The sequence below is a fragment of the Aedes albopictus genome, chromosome 3 (assembly GCF_035046485.1).
Source record: "Aedes albopictus strain Foshan chromosome 3, AalbF5, whole genome shotgun sequence".
In the NCBI taxonomy this organism is placed as follows: Eukaryota; Metazoa; Arthropoda; class Insecta; order Diptera; family Culicidae; genus Aedes; species Aedes albopictus.
The window spans coordinates 130,961,223-130,983,812 of NC_085138.1; the positions used below are offsets into that span (position 1 = coordinate 130,961,223).

General features: G+C 39.0%; 1 protein-coding gene across 1 annotated transcript in view; it reads left to right on the forward strand.

The window, feature by feature from the left end:
- Window positions 1-22,590, forward strand: part of LOC109405980 (dendritic arbor reduction protein 1) — a 395,303-nt gene that overhangs the window by 1,864 nt on the left and 370,849 nt on the right. Inside the window, exon 2 of the mRNA XM_062857066.1 lies at window positions 16,405-16,788. Within this exon, the coding sequence (XP_062713050.1) occupies window positions 16,405-16,788 (384 nt within the window). The remainder of the gene's footprint in view (window positions 1-16,404; window positions 16,789-22,590) is intronic.

Consider the following 22,590-nt stretch of genomic DNA (forward strand, 5'->3'; position numbering starts at 1 on the left):
AATAGTGTTTTACCCGAACGGTTCTAACTTTGCGAAAGATTAATCAATCGAGCCCAAATTTGTACCAATGATGCACATATAATAGGTTGACAAACAGTCAAAATTTGAGATTTTTTTATGCACTCTATGAAAAGTTACAGCACGTTGAATTTTTTTGTGGGAGAAAAAAAGTTGCCTATCCCAAACATTTTGGCCATCCCCTGTATGTAGAATAGGATGCTGAAGTGGAGGCTATATGCGTACATGCTGGCTGGCTGGGTAGTGGAGTTAAATGGTCCACCACAAAAATCAGTAACCTACATATTTTTATTGGTAGAAGGTGCGAAGATAGTTTTACATAAGGACTACTTCTGGAAAACTGGCAGATAGATCCACCACATAAATGATGTTGATGCCAACTTCTGGAGTTTTTTGTTTCCATGTGATTAGATTATCATTAATGTGTTTTCAAAGATATTGAAAAACACATAGAGACGCAAGGTTGTTGATACCGATGCCATCCATCTTTTAAAATAGCTGAAAGGGATAAAAATGATTTGGTTTTGTGAATGTTTATACTTACCGTACAATCAAGCAAATATCTTATAAATGTCAAATTCTCGATTTTTGTTTAGGCTAACCAAGCTAAGTGGTCGGCCGAGGACCAACCCGTTCCCAAGTAACACACTTGTTACAGAAGAGTCATGGCAGCGCAGTGACTTCTGCGTAACCAAAACCTGCGTTGTCTTGACTCTTCTGTGACAAGTGTGTTACTTGGGTTAAGAGTCCGACGGCACACTAATTGTCATACCAATAAGTCATCGGATAGTGTCCAAAGTTCACGATAATTTTCGAAAATAATTCCTCTCCCGCTCTAACATTCACGCACATTGCACCCCGAGCAGATGAGAATATCAAAATGATAACAACTGAGTCTCAAAACCTGTTTTTATATTTTGGCTTGTTATTATTAACTTATTGAGGCATAACTTTTTCATAACAGTTTTTGTTGGGCAATCTTATTTTGTTATGAAACTGCTATTGGTACATTTTCTTTAAATAACATTTTAATAAGATGTTTTGTTGTAGAACAAGTTCTGCTATTTATTATTGTAACATTGAGAGTACACCATTATTTGATCAGCAATAGCACAACAATAAAGTTTTGGAATCACAACTACACCATGCGAGATTTACAGCAAAAGAAATGAAAAAGTTAACATTTGCAGATGTCCATGTTTGGAGTCTATGAGTCATATCTTCGGTGTCTATGAATCGGTAAAGCTGAAGTTTTGACATTTAGTTCGATTCATTTCAGTGGAAAAAATGTAGCATTACTGTTGGTTCTATTTTGGAAATAAAAAAGTGAATAACCATGATCCACCATAACTCATGAACAAAATAATTTTGAAATTATCTCAAGGCCGTTTGGGCCAGGAAGACATGGCTGTTTATTACTTTTTATTTTCCAAATGGAACCAACATAAAATCATTTTTTTCTTTGAAATGGCTCGAACTTAGGGGTTACATACCTACCTTGCGAGGATAAAAAAAATCTTTGTTATGATTCTGATATTATGACTCATTTTGCATCCCTATTGTAATGAATAACTTTTTAATTTCAAAATTTGTTATTGAAACATTGTATAAATTCACAGTTATTAAGCTGTTATAAAACTAGCAAAACGTGTTATTTATCTGGTCTTCCAGGAACATTTTTTTGTTATGATTTTTTGTTATTTCGCCGCTTATGACAGACAAGTTTATAACATGGTATGTTATGTTAATAACATGGAAATAACTTTGCGTTACTCAGTTATTTTGCCAAAATAATACATTTTATTATGCTGTTGGTATTCCCTTCTGCTTGGGACATAACAGAAACGTGTACATATATGTTAATCTAATTCCATCCAAATGAGATGTGGATTTTGAAAAGGAACGAACCATATACATTAGTAGAATTGAGTTCAGTTCTGTACCTTCAGGGGACGGAGATGGCCAAGTGGCTCCGTAGCTTGGAGGAAAGAAGTGCCTGTCTTGCGAATTGGAAGTCGTGGGTTCGATTCCCACCGCAGCATGTGAATTTCATTTCATAATTCAAATCTCAATTTGTTCATTAAATACGTGTTTCTGTTGTTTGGATGAATGTTAAAGCAATCAAATATTCTGTAGTTTTTGTTAACACTTTGAATTTGAAGGGGATTGGTGGCGCTTCGAACCCAGTTTGGCTTGCTATTCCATCGAATCTTAACCTTCTTCGGATGTTAAGAAATACATCCGAATAAGATACTGGGGTCATATATATAGATAGACCCAGAAATTCAAACTCTTACAAATAAAGTGAAACTTTTACTAAACTATAAACCCAATCGAAATAAAATTTTCGTAAGAATGTAATAATGGAATAAAATACTGGTTCCGGGAACAATGGCCACCGGGAATCGACTACAAAGAGGGTCATGTTTTGCATATACATAGCACTACCATATACCTCTGTCCATTCCAGTTCTAGTTGTAAGTTGAATTCGTGTAGAAATTCAGGGTAAAATGTATCAATGTGTTCTGCTATGTAAGTCTGATTCTACGACGGACGTAACCATAGTCCCGGGAACCTCCGAGGTACTCCGCAGTGCCGGATATAGGCTTCGGGGGCCCGGGGCAAACTTTATCGAGTAGGCCCCCAGAAGCAAGATTTTAAAGATGTAAACCATATACAGGGTGACTGGTAATTCGTGTTACACCCGAAAGAAGGTGAAAGTAGACCATATTTGCAGCAAAAAATTGTTCCACAGGTAGGTCCGGAAATCACTGCTAAGTGAGTTATTCAAAAATTAGTGTTATTAAATTACCCCATCTTTAAACACCTCTAACTCAGAAACTATGAACCGTATCATCAATCTTAGCGCATGGATAGAAAGCTTAAAGCTTTGTCTTTTAATGCTCTTTGGACAGGTAAATGATAAAAAGTCATTTAAGTGCAGAAATTTTGACTTTTATGTAAAAAGTGCCTAAAAATGTACCCCCTTTTCACCTTTTTTGATAGTTTACTCGTGAAAAACGTGATAAATGTGAGAAATGTTCTTCTACAAAACATTCATTTTTTGATACGCTACCAAACTGTCCTTTAGAGCAACATTGTATCTTTCATAGTTTTGTCACAATCTTGAATTCAAAATTTTGTGAAATAAATCAATGTTTTTATTGCAATACTGTCTGGGAACCCTACACGTTTGCTTGCTGTTGGTCGTCGTGCGCATGGCAACGAAGTCCAGCGTCGCGGCGGCGGCGTTTGACAGGGGCAACAGTGAACGGCAAATAGGGCACTGCATGAAAATCTTTCCTTCTCTTTCACTCTTACAGAAATTTTGTAAACAACAAGGCCACGAAACGTCAAAATCCCATACAAAATCAAAACAGTGCAGTCCCCTATTGCGCGCAATGTTTATGAATCAATCTCAAGGCATCCTTTTCTTTGGGTGAAGATTCAATTCGCCTAGATGCCATGGCATGCATACACCCACACCCACTCACTGGTGGAATTTAGCGAGATCATACCGCTGGGTGGCACCGTTATAAGGGATATTCAAACCTACGGGCTGGGACTGGGTCCGGGCCGGGGCCGCGGCCGAGACTCGATAGGGCTTTTGTCGCTTCGTTCTCACTGCACACAATGCTCACGGGCTATAGCGCCTGCGCACCAGCAATTTATGTTGCGCGAACGCACGCACAGTACGAAGCGGTTGTCATTTATTTTTGTTTTTGTTTCTGTGCACTGTCTCCAGTGTGTGTGATGTACATTCATCAAGAACTTTCTTTTGTAATTTCTACAGGAATCTGGGATTCCTCCAGCTTTTTTATGATTTCCCTTGGAGTGCTTTCTGGGATTCTCCCGTAGTTCTTTCTGGAAAACCTCTAATGAGATTCATCTAGGAGTCTTTCCTGGCATTTCTCCAGCTACTCCGTCTGGGTTTTTGTCCTGGAGTTCTACTAAAATTTCTTCTGGGATACTTTCAAGAACTGGTTTAGAATTTTTCTCCAGAAATTCCTCCAGGAGTAGCTTCCCACAGTTCATTTATTTTCAGTTCAACGGGAAGCCCTCATGAAGTTCCTGAGAGTGAGTCCAGGAGCTCCCCAGGCATTCTTCCAGGGCACCCCCAAAAAATACCAAGGGAATTTCTTTAGAATTAGCCCAAGAATTCCTCCAGCATTTGTCGTAGAATCCTCCTAGGATTTTACTGGGAAATTCTCCATTATAACTCTGGAAATTAATGCAGGAGCTGATCAATAAGTTCGCCAGCAATAATGCATGCTTCTCTTGAGGATTTTTCTCTAAAATTATTGAAGCACTCAAGGGATTTCTCCAGAAATTCCTGCATTAATACTACCAGGACTTCCTCAAGGGGTTCCTCCAAAAAATCCTCCACGATGTCAACTAAAAATTCTTCCAGTAGTTCTTCCAGGAATAACTCCAGAAATTCATCTAGAAATTCATACAGGAATTTCTCTTCAGGAATTGTGGAAGGGATTCCATCAGGAATTCTTCCAGGGATTTCACAGAACAATTTTTCAATAAATTGCTCCAAGACTTTCTCTACGAATTCCTGCAAGGATTCATCTAGGAATTCCTCTGACGATTTCTCTAGAAATTTTTCCACGGTGTCCCCCACGAATTCTTCCAGTTATTCCTCCATGAGTTCCTGCAGGAATTCATCCCAAAATTCTACCAGGAAATACTGCTGGGATTCCTCCAGGAATTCCTCCAGAAAATCCTCATGGGATTCCTTCAAGGAATTCCCCCGTAAATCATCCAGAGATGCTTCCAGGAATTCCTTCAAGGGTTCATTCAGGAATTCCTCCTGGGATTCCACCATAAATTCCTCCTGTAATTGCTGCAGGAGATTCTCTAGAGATTCCTCCAAGGATTCCTCTAGAATTCCTTCCAGAATTTTTCCCAGGAAATCATCAAGGAATTCATCCAGGAATTCCTTCAGTAATTCCTCACAGAATTCCTCTAGGAATTTCTACAGGGATTTCTTCAAAAATTTCTCCAGAAAGTACTCCATGCATTTCTCCAAGAATTGCATGAATTTCCTCCAGAAATTATTCCAGGAATTCCCCCAGAAATTACTTCAGGTACTACTCCAGGAGTTCCTCCAGGAATTTCTCCGGAAATTCCTCAAGGAATACCTCCAGAAATTTCATCAGGTATTTTTCCAGGAAGTCTTCATGGAAATACTCCAGGCATAACTCCAAGAATTTCTCCGTGAATTTCTCCAGATATTCCTACAGGATTCCTACAGGTGTTTATTCAGGAATTACTGCAAGATGTCCTCCAAATTTTTTCCCAGGAATTCTTCTTTCATAAATTTCTCCAGTAATTGCTCCAGAAAATTCTTTAGATATTCCTCCAGAATTCCTTCCTGAATTTCCTCCAGGAAATCGTCCAGAAATTCCTCCTAGAATTCCCTCAGCAATTCCTCTAAGAATTTCGCCAGTGATTCGTTAAATAAATCTTCTAGGAATTCCTACAGAATATCCACCAGAAATTCATCTAGGCATTCCTCCAGGAATTTCTCCAGAAAATACTCCTCGAATTCCTCCAGAAATTCCACCAAGAATTACTCCAGGAATTCATCCACGAACTTTTCCAGAAATTCCTCCAAAAATTCCTCCAAGAATTTCTTCAGGAGTTCTTCTATAAAGTCTTCCAGGAAATACTCCATTAATTACTACAAGAATTGCTTCAGGAATAACTCTAGGAAATCCTCCAGGAATTGCTCCAGGAATGACTTCAGGGATTCCTACGGGATTTTTTCCAGAAACTTCTTCAGAATATCCTCAAAAAAATCCTCCAGGAATTCTACAAGGAAATACTTACGGGATTCCTCCAAGAATAACTCCAGGAATTCCTCTAGGATCTACTCCAGGGATTCCTGCACGAATTCTTACCGATATTTATCCAGGAACACCTCCAGGAAAGACGTCAATAATTCCTCCTGGAAACAATCCAAGAATTCCATGATTTCTCTTTGAATTACTTCAGGAATTCGTCAAAAAAAATTCTTCCGGATTTTTTCCAGAATTCCTCCCACAATTCCTTTAAGAAATACCTCAAGGAAATGCTTCAAGAATTTCTTCAGAAATTCTTTAAAGAGGTGCTTCAGAAGTGGCTCCAATCTTTTAGGAATTCCTTCACGAATTATTTCAGGAATTCCTCCAGATATTGATTACGAATATCTCCAGGAATTCGTCATGAAGAACTATTCCAGAACCTACTCTAGGAATTACTCCAGGATTTCCTCAAGAAATGTCTCTAGAACTTCCTCCAAGAATTGCTTCGGTTAACTTTCCAGGAATTCCTCCCGGAATTATCTCAGGTACAGTATTCCAGTTACTACAGGGATTCCAGGAATAGCTCCAGAAACTCCGTTAGAATTTACTCCAAGAATTCCTCAAGGTAGGATGTCATCCAGGAATTTCTGTAGGAATTCTTAGAAAAAAATTTGAACGGATTCTTGATTGAAATCTTGGAAGAATTCTTGGGGGAGTTCCCGTGGCAGTTTCTGGAATAATTTCTGGAGGATTTTCAGGGAGAATTCTGGAGTGATTTTTGGGGAAGATCCTATAGGAATTTCTAGAGGATTTCCTGGGAGAAGTCCAAGAGAAAATTATTTAGGAATTCCTCCCAGACTTCCGCCAAGAATTGCTTCAAGAATCCCTCTATGAATTTCTCCAAAAATCCCTCGAACAGTTCTAGGTATCTGGGATTTGGAAGGAATTTATTCAGGAATTACTTTACAAACTCCTCCAGGAATTCCTTCACAAATTCCTCCAAGAATTTCTCCATGAATTCCACCAGGAAATCCTCCAAAAATAACTTTTGAAATAGCTCCAGGGATTCCTCCTTGATTTCCTCCAGGTATTCCTCCAGTGACTCTTTCGAAAACTCCTTCATGGCTTACTTCAGGTATTTGTCTAGGGATTCCTAATGAAATTTCTCCAAGGAAATCCCCCAGGAATTCTTCCAGGACTCCTTCCTAGTATTTCTTCAAAAATTCCTCCAGGGATTATTTTAATAGTTCCTCCAAGGATTCCACCAGGGATCCTTCCAGGGAGTAATTCCTGAAAGAAACTCCGAAGGAATTCATGGGAGGAATTCTAAGATAAATTCCCGGATGACATCCTACCTAGAGGAATTACTGGAGTGATTCCTGGAGGAATTCTTGGAGTAAGTTCTAACGGAGTTTCTGGAGCTATTCCTGAAAAAAAAATATGAGGCGCTTCCCAGAGGAATCCCTAGAGTAGCTATTTAAAGAATTCCTGTACCTGAGATAATTCCGGGAGGAATTCCTGGAAGATTAACCGAAGGAATTCTTAGATGAAATTCTAGAGACATTTCTTGAGGAAATCCTGGAGTAATTCCCAGAGTAGGTTCTGGAAAAGTTTTTGGAGAAAGCCAAAGTAATTCATGGAGAAATTCTAAGAGTGTTTCTGAGAGGAATTTTCGGAGGCCTGCCTGGAAAAATTCTTAAGGAATTTCTAAAATAAAACCTTGAGAAATTTCGGGAAGAATTTCAGGACGAATTCCTGGAGATATTCGTAATCAATATCTGGAGGAATTCCTGAAATAATTCGTGAAGGAAGAATTTCTGAAGAAATTCTTGAAGCATTTCCTTGAGGTATTTCTAGAAGGAATTCTGGGAGGAATTCTGGAAAAATTCCGGAAGGATTTTTTTTTGACGAATTCCTGGAGTAATTCAAAGAGAAATTATGGAATTTTTGGATTGTTTCCAGGAGGAATTATTGACGTCTTTCCTGGAGGAGTTCCTGGATAAATATCGGAAAGAATTCGTGCAGGAATCCCTGGAGTAGATCCTAGCGGAATTCCTGGAGTCATTCTTGGAGGAATCCCGTAAGTATTTCCTTGTAGAATTCCTGGAGGATTTTTTTGAGGATATTCTGAAGAAGTTTCTGGAAAAAATCCCGTAGGAATCCCTGAAGTCATTCCTGGAGCAATTCCTGGAGGATTTCCTAGAGTTTCTCCTGAAGCAATTCTTGGAGCAATTCCTAGAAGACTTTATGGAAGAATTCCTGAAGAAATTCTTGGAGGAATTTTTGGATGAATCTCTGGAAAAGTTCGTGGATGAATTCCTGGAGTAATTCTTGGTGGAATTTCTGGAGGAATTCGAGGAGTATTTTCTGGAGAAATTCCTGGAGGAATGCCTGGATGAATTTCTGGTGGATATTCTGTAGGAATTCCTAGAAGATTTATTTAACGAATCACTGGCGAAATTCTTAGAGGAATTGCTGAGGGAATTCTAGGAGGAGTTTCTGGACGATTTCCTGGAGGAAATTCAGGAAGGAATTCTGGAGGAATATCTAAAGAATTTTCTGGAGTATTTACTGGAGAAATTTATGAAAGAAGAATTCCTGGGAAAAAATTTGGAGGAATTTATGGTGGAATCCCAGGAGGAATTCCTGAATGAACCCTTGAAGGAATTCCTGGAAGCATCTCTGGATGATTTACGGGGGAATTCCTTGAAGGAATCCCATGAGGATTTTCTGGAGGAATTCCTGGAGGAATCCCAGCAGTATTTCCTGGTAGAATTTTGGGATGAATTCCTGCAGGAACTCATGGAGGAATAACTGGAAGAATTCGTGGGGGACACCGTGGAAAAATTTCTAGAGAAATCGTCAGAGGAATTCCTAGATGAATCCTTGCAGGAATTCGTAGAGAAAGTCTTGGAGCAATTTATTGAAAAATTGTTCTGTGAAATCCCTGGAAGAATTCCTGATGGAATCCCTTCCACAATTCCTGAAGAGAAATTCCTGTATGAATTTCTAGATGAATTTCTGGAGTTATTCCTGGAAGAACTACTGGAAGAATTTTTAGTTGACATCGTGGAGGATTTTTTGGAGGAACCCCTTGAGGAAGTCCTGGTAGTATTAATGCAGGAATTTCTGGAGAAATCCCTTGAGTGCTTCAATAATTTTAGAGAAAAATCCTCAAGAGAAGCATGCATTATTGCTGGCGAACTTATTGATCAGCTCCTGCATTAATTTCCAGAGTTATAATGGAGAATTTCCCAGTAAAATCCTAGGAGGATTCTACGACAAATGCTGGAGGAATTCTTGGGCTAATTCTAAAGAAATTCCCTTGGTATTTTTTGGGGGTGCCCTGGAAGAATGCCTGGGGAGCTCCTGGACTCACTCTCAGGAACTTCATGAGGGCTTCCCGTTGAACTGAAAATAAATGAACTGTGGGAAGCTACTCCTGGAGGAATTTCTGGAGAAAAATTCTAAACCAGTTCTTGAAAGTATCCCAGAAGAAATTTTAGTAGAACTCCAGGACAAAAACCCAGACGGAGTAGCTGGAGAAATGCCAGGAAAGACTCCTAGATGAATCTCATTAGAGGTTTTCCAGAAAAAACTACGGGAGAATCCCAGAAAGCACTCCAAGGGAAATCATAAAAAAGCTGGAGGAATCCCAGATTCCTGTAGAAATTACAAAAGAAAGTTCTTGATGAATGTACATCACACACACTGGAGACAGTGCACAGAAACAAAAACAAAAATAAATGACAACCGCTTCGTACTGTGCGTGCGTTCGCGCAACATAGGCGCTATAGCCCGTGAGCATTGTGTGCAGTGAGAACGAAGCGACAAAAGCCCTATCGAGTCTCGGCCGCGGCCCCGGCCCGGACCCAGTCCCAGCCCGTAGGTTTGAATATCCCTTATAACGGTGCCACCCAGCGGTATGATCTCGCTAAATTCCACCAGTGAGTGGGTGTGGGTGTATGCATGCCATGGCATCTAGGCGAATTGAATCTTCACCCAAAGAAAAGGATGCCTTGAGATTGATTCATAAACATTGCGCGCAATAGGGGACTGCACTGTTTTGATTTTGTATGGGATTTTGACGTTTCGTGGCCTTGTTGTTTACAAAATTTCTGTAAGAGTGAAAGAGAAGGAAAGATTTTCATGCAGTGCCCTATTTGCCGTTCACTGTTGCCCCTGTCAAACGCCGCCGCCGCGACGCTGGACTTCGTTGCCATGCGCACGACGACCAACAGCAAGCAAACGTGTAGGGTTCCCAGACAGTATTGCAATAAAAACATTGATTTATTTCACAAAATTTTGAATTCAAGATTGTGACAAAACTATGAAAGATACAATGTTGCTCTAAAGGACAGTTTGGTAGCGTATCAAAAAATGAATGTTTTGTAGAAGAACATTTCTCACATTTATCACGTTTTTCACGAGTAAACTATCAAAAAAGGTGAAAAGGGGGTACATTTTTAGGCACTTTTTACATAAAAGTCAAAATTTCTGCACTTAAATGACTTTTTATCATTTACCTGTCCAAAGAGCATTAAAAGACAAAGCTTTAAGCTTTCTATCGATGCGCTAAGATCGATGATACGGTTCATAGTTTCTGAGTTAGAGGTGTTTAAAGATGGGGTAATTTAATAACACTAATTTTTGAATAACTCACTTAGCAGTGATTTCCGGACCTACCTGTAGAACAATTTTTTGCTGCAAATATGGTCTACTTTCACCTCCTTTCGGGTGTAACACGAATTACCAGTCACCCTGTATTAATTTTTGTCAATGTTGTGTAATTCGCATTTTTTAAATTTTAAATGTTTTTACGAATACTTCAATACTTAAACTGAAAAAGTTAGGTCTTTAGGGAGCAACTGTAGTGATAAATTCTCGAAAACGTCGGTGAAACCCAAAATATAGATATGTAAAACCACTGCTTCGAGATGTTTTTTGGAAGCTAGGTTTCCAAAATTGATCCGAATTTCCCAAGCATCTCCTGGAGTAATTATCATATCTTTCCCATGAAAACATCTGTCCTCAACGAACTGAGGCAGATGGGCATTGAGCAGGTGCTTTCAGAATATACTCGTATAATCAACAGAAGCATGCGCAATCATTGTCAAGTGATTGAATTGTTAAACTATCAATGAAATGACATTTCTCTTGATGCACAAATATCGTTTAATTTACTCTGAAAAATGTAATTTTTGGTTTTGTTAAGAAACGTTTAAAACTGTTCTACAGAATTAAAAAAAAACTTTCAAGAGATTTTAGATTAACTCGTGTACACCAAAATTAACAAGAAACATTTTTTTAACCAATTGATGAATATTGTATATCTCTCTGGGAAAACAATTGAATCGTTTAGTTGTTGTTTTTTTTTTTAATTTCAATTGGATGGACAAAATTGTATTGCATTTATGAATAAATTGACAAAACAGTTTTATGGTTTTTGAACGGCAGCTCATATTGAAAAAAAAAATTCTACAAAACTGTAAATCCATTTTAAAAATAGTGCCAGTGCACAAAAAATCATGAAGTTTAGGATTTCGATTTATTATCAAGTCAAATTTCAGATTACTACATTTACATTTACATTCGTTGAACAAAATATATATAGTGCTTCGGGATTCTTGGGGGCCCCCTCAATCGGGGGGCCCGGGGCACTTGCCCCCATCCTCTCCAGGAATTCCTCTAGAAATTTCTCAAAGGATTCCGCCCGAAATTTTTCTAGGGTTTCTTTCAAGAATTCCTACAGATATACTTCTAGAAATTCCTCAGGAATTCCTGCAATGATTCGTTCAGAGACTTCTTCAAGAATTGCTTGAGAGGTTTCTCCAGAAATTCCTCCAGGGATGTCCTTAGGGATTCCTCAAGAATTCATCAGACGACTCCTCTTAGAACTCCATAAGAAATGCCTCCATGAACTCTTCCAGTAGTTTCTTCAGGGATTTCTTCGGGAATTTCTTCAGAGTTTCCTCCAGGCATTCTTGCAGAAATTCCTCCAGTCATTCCTTCAGGAATTCTTCCAGGGATTCATCCAGGAACACCTCCTGGGATTCGTCCAGGAATTCCTCCTGGGATTTGTCCAATTATTTTCCCAGGGATTGCTCCAGGAGTTCTTCCAGAGATTGCTCCAGGAGTTTCTTTGGCAATTTCTTAAAAAATTCCTCTCGTGATCTCTTTAAAAATTTCTTCAGTAATTTCAGAAATGCTTCCATCATTTTTTTTCAAGGGATACATCCAAGAATTTATCCAGGAGTACCTCCAGGGAGTATTGGAATTTTATAATATAATTTTAGAGGGATGCATATGGGAGCCAAGGAGGATGCAAGTTCTCCAAGAAGTCATTCAGTAAGTCTTTCACAATTATCTCCAAAACCCTTTCTAGGAGTTCATTCATAAATTTATTGCAAAGGAATACATTCAGAAATTCGTCCTGCGATTCTGCGATTCTTTCAGGAATGTATCCTGATACTCTTTTTTTTCACCAAGAAAGCCTTTAAGAAGTTTTGAGCGATCAATGGCGCTTAAGCCTAGGCTTGTTAGCCAGGACACAGTGAAAATGCCTGTGCCCCATCCCTGAAGCAAGAAGGCCCATGGAATGACAAAATCTCTTAGGTATGTCACTCCCAACGTTGGTGTTTAAATACACTAAAAACACTTACATGCACAGCAACACATCTACATGATCTACTCAAATACACTACACAATCTGAATCTTGCCGCATCACTCGCTTATAGTGAATCCCCAATCAACCCATTCCAAATATCCAACTCCTTGACACCTATGGGGGGCGCCGGTGAGTCGCTGGCCTTTCATAAAGTAGGTGTCATATCATCACATCCTATTCTTTCCTCATAACGGAGAAGATGGGCGTGGCCGGCAATGGAAGTTTCATGTCTTTTTTACTTCAACCTCTGATTGGAAAGCTGTTCCTTCCCAAACAGCATTCCATAAGCAATTATAATAGGAGTATTGAAGTTTTAACATGACAACTTCCAGTTTGCAATCTACGAATTACTCCGTTATCACGCAACGCAACGCAAGAAAGCCTTTAAGAAGTTTTAAAAACACGGACACGTTTAATGCTTCCAATGAGCTATTTGCTCTTTGAAGGAAGCATGACACTAGACAAAGGACAAGCATGCAACGCCCAGTGGCACAGGCGAAAACTTTTCCTGACAGCTGCGGCGGGAATCGAACCCGCGCTCCTAAGCTTGATGCGACTAATTGCTTGGTGACACTAGCCGCACGACCACAAAGCCACACAAAGTTATCTATTGTGTTTTTTTTTCAGAAACTTCTTCAGAGATTTCTTTAGGAGTTGTTCCAGGAATGTTTTGAAGGTGTTTCTTTGAAAATTCTTCCAAAAATTTGTCAAGGGACTCCTTCAGGAATTCCCCCGAGAATGTCGCAAGGGTTTCTGCCAACGATTATTATAGTACTTACCCTAGGATTTTTTCAAGAATTTTATCAGGGATCTCCTTCCGAATGTGGTGTAAGGATTGCTCCGGAAATTTCTCTTGAAATTGCTCCAAGAAGTTGCCTAAACATTTTCCAGTGCTACATTCAGGAATCCCTCCGGCAGTTTCCTCAGAAGTTTATTTTGGGGTTTCATCAGGAATTCTTATGATTCCTCCACGGATTCTTCTAAGCAACACACATATCAAATAAAAGTCTCAACAGTACCGGTTTTGGTAGCGCAGAAATCAGTGTGACTTAATCTTAAACAAATAAGTGCTGACATGCTAGACGCATTCAGATATTTCTCCAGCGAATCCTTCAGAAATTCACCCAGGGAAGACTCTTTCGGAATTCTCAGGGCTTCCTCTCGGAATTTTCTAGGAAAAGCACCAGAAATATCTCTAGGAATAAATTCCTCCAGACATTTCTTTATGAATGCATTCCTTCTCAAATCAGAATTTCCTTCAGGCGAATTACAGGATTTTTCATATAATTCCACTATTTGAGAGTTCTCCGGAAATAACTCCAGAAAATTTTGCGAGAATTTTTCAAAGGATTCCCTTCTGGATTTCTTAATGGGATACCTCAGAGGTTTTAAGGCTATTACGAGAACATTCAAGAATTCTTCCAAGGATCCTTCCAAGAATACGTTGATTGACATTTCTGTAGGATTATGTTTTAAGATGATTATATACAGTATATGCAATATATGAGTATAAAAACTGTCCTTGGGAAAATTCCTGTAAGGATGTACTCCGATCTTCTATTAGTTATGCAAGACATTATACATTTTCAAAAATCTTTGGACGAGTTTCCATTGTTCTACATTTACGAACTTTACGTACAAATATAGTACAATTTACAACAGCATGACTGCTGAAGTGTTAAACAATGCGTTTAGAATATAGAAGGATTAAATTCAATACTTAAATCTTATTTCATGGTAGAATATTATTTGAGAAATTTCTGGAATACTGTTTGAAACAAACTTATATGGGATAATTTCTTTTGATTTTTATTTCTTAAACAGCAATAAGGTATGCACACAGCAAAATCTAGCCACCGCATTTTGGATAGAAATTTCTCTATTTTCAACGAATCGTGGCAATCTCTGGCGCAAATGAAAGCTTATTGTGCAAGGAATCGAAAAATATTTACTTCGGGATATATTTTGACATTGTGTTTAAAATAGAGTCAAGGGAACAAGAAGTCCTCGAAAAGTTTTTGCACAAACGTGCTGAAAATCTGACAATGTACATTAAAGCGACCGTCCCCGCAGACCTAAGTTAGCTTTCAAGTATTCTGTTCTATACATCATTACAACCTGGAAAGGTTGCAGATCAACTTAAGAGCAAGAAAAAATCGAAGTTTGGCAAGAAATACATAGTTTGGTCAACAATATGAATTTGTGGTTTGAAAAACCGAACTTTTAGAAATACATGTACAGTAAATCATCTTTTTCACTACGGGAAATGTCGGGAAAAATGGCTGGCACCCCTTATTCAAAAGCTTAGATATTGTGTATTGATTTGAATTGATTTTTGTCCCCTGTTTTTGGCGGAGAATGCTTGCGTTTGTATGCAGAAAACTATGTAGAAATTGTACTGCATTTTTCCAAAAAACGTAAAATCTCATACACTTCAAAACTCAACCCAATTGAAAAATATTGAGTAACCGTGAATTGGAACCTTCAAAAAATGTCAAGAACGACAGCTTTCATCGAAAAATAAGATTGATTTTGACACAAAGGTGGTAAAAATTTCTTGGCATGCGGTCGAAGGTACTGTGCAAAACTTTACGGAAGGACTCAAGCTCAAAACTCGAGATGACGGATATAACAAGTCAAATCAGCAATGTCTTGATGTTGATTTAAAGTAAATTAATGCTTTTTTACGATGAATTGCTTTTGGTTTGGGAACAAGTTGGAATGAATTATTACTGTTTGATTTTCTTTGGCCAGATTTTGCTGTGCGCATACCTTATTTCATATTTTGAAATAGTTACTGACAAAAACTTAGCAAAATTCCCTTGCAGAACTCTTTGGGTTATAGGGATTATTTTTTACTGAAATTATAATACATTTTCTCAAACCTTGTTTATTTGTTGAGCAAAATTCTTCTTAGTTTTTTGTTTTAAAATTTACGATAAATAATACCCTAGATGCTTTTACCGTAAATTTACTGCTAAACTTATACAATAGTTTCTCTCAAAATATGAGATGTTGAGGCAGAAAAAAATTTGAAAATGAGTAGCAATTTGTATGACAATGCCTTGTAAATAAATTCACTAGTTGAAAAACATTTTTTGACTAGTAGAGCCGTTTATTGTTTGTATGGGATGCAGAATTTTCAAGCTTTTTTTTTCAAAAGAGTCGTTCAGATCATCTTCTGGCATTTCTAATAAACACATTCACTTTTATTGACATTCTAAAATATTTCAATAATTGCAACTTTTGAAGAAAAAACAAACATTTTCGATTGTTTTTTTTGTATTTTTTTATTGTATTATTAGACAGCTGCACGCATGTAAATTAAAGAGGTACCGCTGTCCGATCACTTTTATACATTTTGAACGCCTTATCACAGCCAGACCTTTGTACTTCGTATACGTAAAATTCAACACATTGGAAGTTCGTTGTCAAAACTTGATCTCCATCAAAGCAAAGCATAGTTTCAGCACCTCAAACTTGGCCATTTTGTATGAAAAATCGGCGTTTGTCCGATCAATTATACACAACAGTGTACGCATTTACTGGATTACTTCCACGTAATCCATCCCACTATCGGTTGAAGAAGCAATTTCTCGGTCTATGAATTTTGTGGGAATCATAAAAAAAACTTTGAAACATGCTGATGTATCAGAAAGGAGATACACCTTTTGAAATATTGATGCCGGACTTTACCTCAAACAGCTCTATGGGCAACATATTTTTGTGTTATGTATTGTAAGACTACAACTGTGAAGCTTTCGTAAATGTTAAGCTGAGAAGCAGTCCCTATCTTCAGAGTTTGCAACGCCAAAAGCAATGGAAGAGTTAAACAAACTATCATTCGTATACCATTCATCAGTTTTTACTAGAATCATTTCATCATAAGTAATCAACATAATCTTCCCTTTTCTCTTTACAGTAAACAACCGCTCCATCGCCAGTGCCAGTCTCGAAGAGTACGTCGACATCCTTCAGGTCCAGCAGCTTCTGCTGGAAAATTCTTCCAATCCGTCATCATCGGCTGCACCGGCCGGCAACCCGGCCCTTTCCACCATTAGCAGCAACAACCACACCGGTACCTCCACTTCCTCCTCCTCCTCTGGTTCCACATCCTGTTCCACCACCACCACCCCGTCCACATCCATATCGGCCATCATCGGTGGCAGTTCCACATCCACCATCAACTCTTCGTCCACCACCTCCCTGTTCAACGGATCGTCGTCTTCGTCCAAAAACCGACCCAAAGTGAACCTGCAGAAAGCTTCCGAGTACTCCGCGGCAGCTGCAGCGAATCAGCATCAAGGTACGTCCTCCTGAGATTGTTATTTTTACTTGGTTGCACCGGCTGCCACCGCCACCGTACCGTTGTTGCCTAGCCATGGTGGTGGTAGACATCGGGTAGACACAATCGGCTCAAAGGGATTTCTGGTTCACAATTGGTGGAACGTGCGGCAGCCATGCTGATTGCAACGCGTTCCTTTGGCATCCTGTTCAGTGCACCAGTAGAATACACAAAACTAACTTTTCAACCTACTGATCAAAACCGAGTGAGCTCTATTCCAAGACCAACAATTGAAAAGGTCGTATCGACAGACACGTGTTTATTTACACAATATAGATACGGCCTTTTCAATTGGTGATCTTGAATTTTAAAAGCATAATTCAGTTTTTGAACTGTCACATAAACCCTTTTGCCGTATCGGTACGCAACTGATAAAAGCGCGCAGCTGGACCATCATCACCAGTGTCGTTCCATTTCTTCTGCCCGGGTCTGTTACGATTGCTCCAGTTCAAAGCATATAGTGACATGTCTCTTCCACAGACATACATATCTAGAGCGATGGTGACCGTCGCGACGACACTTCAGCACAGAATCTCTGTTCGGCTCAGACCGTGCTAAATTTATTAATAAAACTAGACACTTTTATCATTAAGTCCATTAGTGTTATCGTTTAATTGAACTCGACCACGAAGACGTCGACAACCAACGGAGCGTCTTTTTATATTATACAGTGCAGTCTGTGTGTTGTCTACCAAGTCGTCGAATTGTCATACCGACCGGAAATGACAGAAAAGGTAATCAAATCTAGGGTGAATTCAACGGTTCGACATAAATTTAAAATACTCATGTAGTATCAAACACAAACATCATCAAATCTTTTCGAAATTGTACGGCACCATTTGGTCAGAGGTTCCTACTTTGAGCTTTAACTCTTCTGAGAATCTGGGAATCATTTTATTACATTTTCAAATAATGCTGTTACACCCAAGTTTCCATTTAGGTAATGAGTCAGATGCCTAAATAGAATAACCTGAATTGATAACGTTAATTTCCTAATTGGATTTCAAGGGTGCAAAGAAGTTTAAGAAATGGCGAGTTGCTAGGAGCTTCAGGATAAGGGAGGTTTCGGGGGGTTTTGGAGGGTCTTAGGTGCTTTATAGGCGCTCCGAGAGAGAGTTTCAGAGAATTTTCAGAGGTATTTCAGGAAGATTCAGAGCATTTTCAACTTATTTTAGAGCCATTTCAGGACTGTTTTCAGTGGTTTTTGAGGGTATCATACGCGTTACAGAGGATCCAAGGGGATTTGTGGGGGTTCGGAGGTATTTCAGCTAGTTTTATAGTATTTTCAAAAGTTTTCGAAGGTGTTACAGGAGCGTTTCTGGGGGTCGGAAGGTCTCAGGTGCATTACAAACGTGACATGGGGACCGAGGAGGTTTTCGGTGGTATTTCTGGAACTTACGCAGCTAATGGCGTTCGGTAATTTTTACCGAAATGTCAACTGCTGAGCGTTCGGTAATGGATTTTTTACCGGAATTCTGTGAAAAAATACAATAATAAGAATAATGAAAGTGTTATTTTTGTATGAAAATCGACTCATATTATGAAATCATTGCTTCTTGAGTGACCCATAATTATGCTAAGAGTGTACATTTAAAAAACGCATCATATTTGTCATTAAGGCGAAACTGGAAGCATTTTCTCCTTTTTTGGTATTTGATTTTTCATTAAATAACGAAGCACTATTTTAAAAATCCGTTTTTTGTGCACATGTAGAGTATGAATCAGGGTATCTTCTGATTTTTTTCGTGGTGGAAAATATTTTTCGTTTTTGCAGAAATCATTTTTTTGTGAAATTAAAAAAAAAATGGTTTCTGCAAAAACGAAAACATTTTCCATCATGAATAAAATTCAGAAGATACCCTGATCCATACTCTACATGTGCACGAAACCCGATTTTGAAAATATTGTTGCGTTGTTTACTAAAAAATCAAAAAGCAAAAAATGAGGAAATGCTTCAAGTTTCGCCTTAAGAGGTAAAAAATGGACAATAACTTTGACGCGCTTCCAAAATATTTCTTTGATCCGATTTGACTAGGAATGCCTCCTGGAATTCCTCTAAAAATTCTATCTTCAGGAAATACTCCAGTACATCATAAAGAACTCCTCGAGGAATCCTCCTTCAGAGATTTCTCCACGGAATTCCTGCAGGATATCCTTCCAGGGATACTTTTAGGAATTCTTCCAGCGAAACTTCTAGCAATTCCTTCAGGTTTCCTGCTTCTAGTTTTCCAAGGATTTCCACAGGATTCCTCCTGGAAATCCTCTAAGGTCCTCTTCAGGGAATCTCCCAGAATTTCTACTAGAGGTTCCTTCAGGAATCCTTCCAGAAACTGCCTTAAGAAAACCTTCAGGCAATTCCTAGAGAAATTCCTCCAGAAAGTTCTCCAGGAATTCTTTCAGGAATTCCTTCAACAAATTCCTCCAGAATTTCCTGCATGTAGTCCTCTAGGGTTTCCCAGCATTCCCCCAGGAAATCCTCTTAGGATTCCTCCAGGGAATGCTCCAGGAATTCCTCCAGGAATTTTCAAGAGATTCTTCCAGGTATTGCTCCAGAGGTTGCTCTAGGGACTCCTCCAACGACTCCTCAAGGAATCCCTCCAGAGATTCCTCTTAGCATTCTTTCAGTTTATTTTCAAGAATTTCTCCAGTGAATTATTTAGAAATTCCTACAGATTTTACTGCTTTATTTCTGTTAAAAACAGCCACAGACCACCATTTCATGTGCCAAATACTTCCCAACAATAACGCCAATCAGCAATTCTCCATCGGCGGGTCCTCTTATTATCCAGCGATGGCGCTGTCCTCAGGGCGCGGAAAGGATGATGCAATGGCGCTGCACGAAAAAAGCCACACGGAGAAGATGGCCACGGCCACGGCGGGAACTAGCACTGATTGTTCGTTGCACTTTTTCTTCGCGATTTCCAACTCGACTTGGCACTTTCTGCAGCCCACAGCAGCTCGGAAACACATAAGCCGCCGTGGGGAGAACCGTGGGACGATTTGCCGTCGGCAATCACTTTCTGTTCACTTGTGCTCCCGAGCAATATTGTCCAGTCTAAGTCTATGTCTAAGATAATCACTGTAATAGTTGTAAATATAGTAAAAATACCTGACCTGGTGATATATGTTTAGTGTTCCATGTCGTAATAAATTAAATGACCAAGAGAACTGATATGTGTTGTATGTCAGCAGTCCAGAAGAATTCCCAGTTCCAGTGGTTGTCCAGAACTTGCCCATTTCATGGCACCGGCATCACAGACGTTTGAATGTGCGGTAACATTTTTCCAGGGACATTTCAAAAATTTCTTCAGAAAGTGTACCAGGAAAGCCTCCAAGAAACCTTCCATGGATTCCTCAAAAAAATCTTCCAAGGATATTCCACCAGAGATTCATCTAGAAATCCTTCCAGGAATTCATACAGCAATCCATCAGGGTTTTTTCAGGAAGTCCCTCATGAGTTTCTCCAGGAGTTCCACCAGGAATTCCTCCAAACATTCCTGGAGTTTCTCCAAATATTCCCGGAATTCTTCCAGGAAATTCCTCTAGAGAACCTCTCTAGGTATTCCTCTAGAGATTATTTTATAAATCCTTCCTGTGAATTCTTTAGAAATTGCTCCAAGTTTTCCTGCTTGTAGTCCTCCATGGATTTTTCAGGATTCCTCTAGGAAATCCTCCAAGGATCTCTCCAGGGAATGCTTCAGAAATTCTTCCCAAGATTCTTTCCAGGAATTCCTCCAGAATTTCATATAATTATAGGGCTTCCTGGCTATTTTTATCCAGGAATTTTTCCAGGGCTGTTCGGGCTCGTTAGAAGATGACCATCAATGTTAACACTACGGACCGCCTTTTCCTGTGGTAAAAGTCCACTAAACAGGAGACCCCTAATTCATAGTGTAATGCGGCTTTATGCTTACCGTGACAAGGAATGGTTAAGGGGGTCTTATAAAAACCTAACCACAAATGGAGCCTGTGGAGTACTAGGGCACCCTCCACTGTATTCTGCCCTTACTGCGCTAACCAGAGCAATGGTGCAGTTTACCTTGTGTTTCTCCGAGATAATCAGCTATCCTTCTTAACCCTTTATAAGGCCGAGTGAACCAGGCATGGAATCCACTCTTTCTACATTGCAATATAAAGTACATGTGGTGTAATGAACAAAAACGTTTTTATTTTCAAAAAATTCGATGGTCGATTTTGTATGAAAAAAAAATGGTCTAAATTTCAACTTTTTATCAACAAAGTTTAAAACGTTGTTATTTTGTGATGTGTTTATCAATCATGCTGATTTTTTGACAGGTTATTGCCCTAATATTCATAAGTTACTTGTGTGGATTTGAATTCGATTGGTCAATTATTTTGGACGATATGGCAATTGTAGTACATGTCCATTTATTATAGTACATTTTTTCAAAAGGCTGAGTTTCTAAAAGTAATGAAGCAATCAAGTTGAAATTTTGTCCACAAGTAAAAGGAACATTGGCCTTTCATCCCCCATCATTCGATTTTCAATTCGCTCACCATAACAGAATTTCGATCTTATAAACCTTCATTTTGTTCTAAAAAAGCCCATTCATATTTGTTATGGCTCAAAAAAATCATGAGTGTTCACAAAGGCCTAATGTGTCCATCAGTTAAAACAGCAGTTGTAAAAATTTTATAAACGAACAGAAAAAAATATGTGTATAAGGTGGCAATATAGTTGCCACTGCCTTATAAAGGGTTAAGCTTCAACTGCGAGGTTTAATAAGGGTAGGATGCGCATTATGCGTTTTACACAGTGTACTCTGTGGATCTTCACCCCCGGTGTTGTCCATTTGATACCGAATTGGTTTTTATCGCTGCTGTTTCTTGTGTTGTGATTGTAAAAGTTTGATCTTGCCTGGTTTGGGTAGAGGCTATGGCTATAACAGCTCTGTTCAATCTTCAGTATAAAAGAACAGCTTTAGTCCAAGAATCTTACTTTTGTAGGGGGGATTTCTATGTAGGTGGCTTCGCTTTAATTGCCACCTATATGGATTCGCATTATGCGTTTTACCCGATGCTTGCTACTTTCAGTAAAAATGAAATGGCAATCTCGCATGTCATGCCTCGAGCGGCAATTATCTTTCTCTGGTGATGATTTTCTGGAATACTTATTCAATACACACTTCCCCGGATGTGTGGATATTACATCTTCGAATGAACCTGATAGATATCGATTGAATGTGCACTGAATCGCTTTGATTTTTTTTAAATCCCCAAAATGTGAATAGGGTAAGTGTACCAATTATGGCTATAGTACCAATCAAGATCTCTGAAAATTCATGCTAATATTTTGAAAAATATTGACGGAACCATGTTGTTTGCTCCATCCTAGATAACGGCTCTAAAAGCAAGGAAATTGACGATGCAGTTGCTTTTATGGTAGTTCGAGACTATCAACCGGTGTCAATCGGATGAAGGGTTCGTCCAGCTGTTGAAACTGCTGGCGCCCAGGTACAGGATCCCGCAGCGAAGAGTAATCACAAAAATCATCGATGAAAAATATGATAAAATCGCCAAAGCTACGAAGAGTGCCATCGGGAATTCCGATCACACCTTGACTGCCGATATTCGGACGGATAGTCACACCACTAACAGCTATTTGGGGATGACATGCCACTATTTTGACCGATCGATTTCCCGTGACCTCCAAACGATTGACCTTGGAGTTTATCCGTTTTATGAGCGGCATCAAAGTTCGTATATTTCATCGTACTTTGAGAAAATTCTCAAAAAAATGGG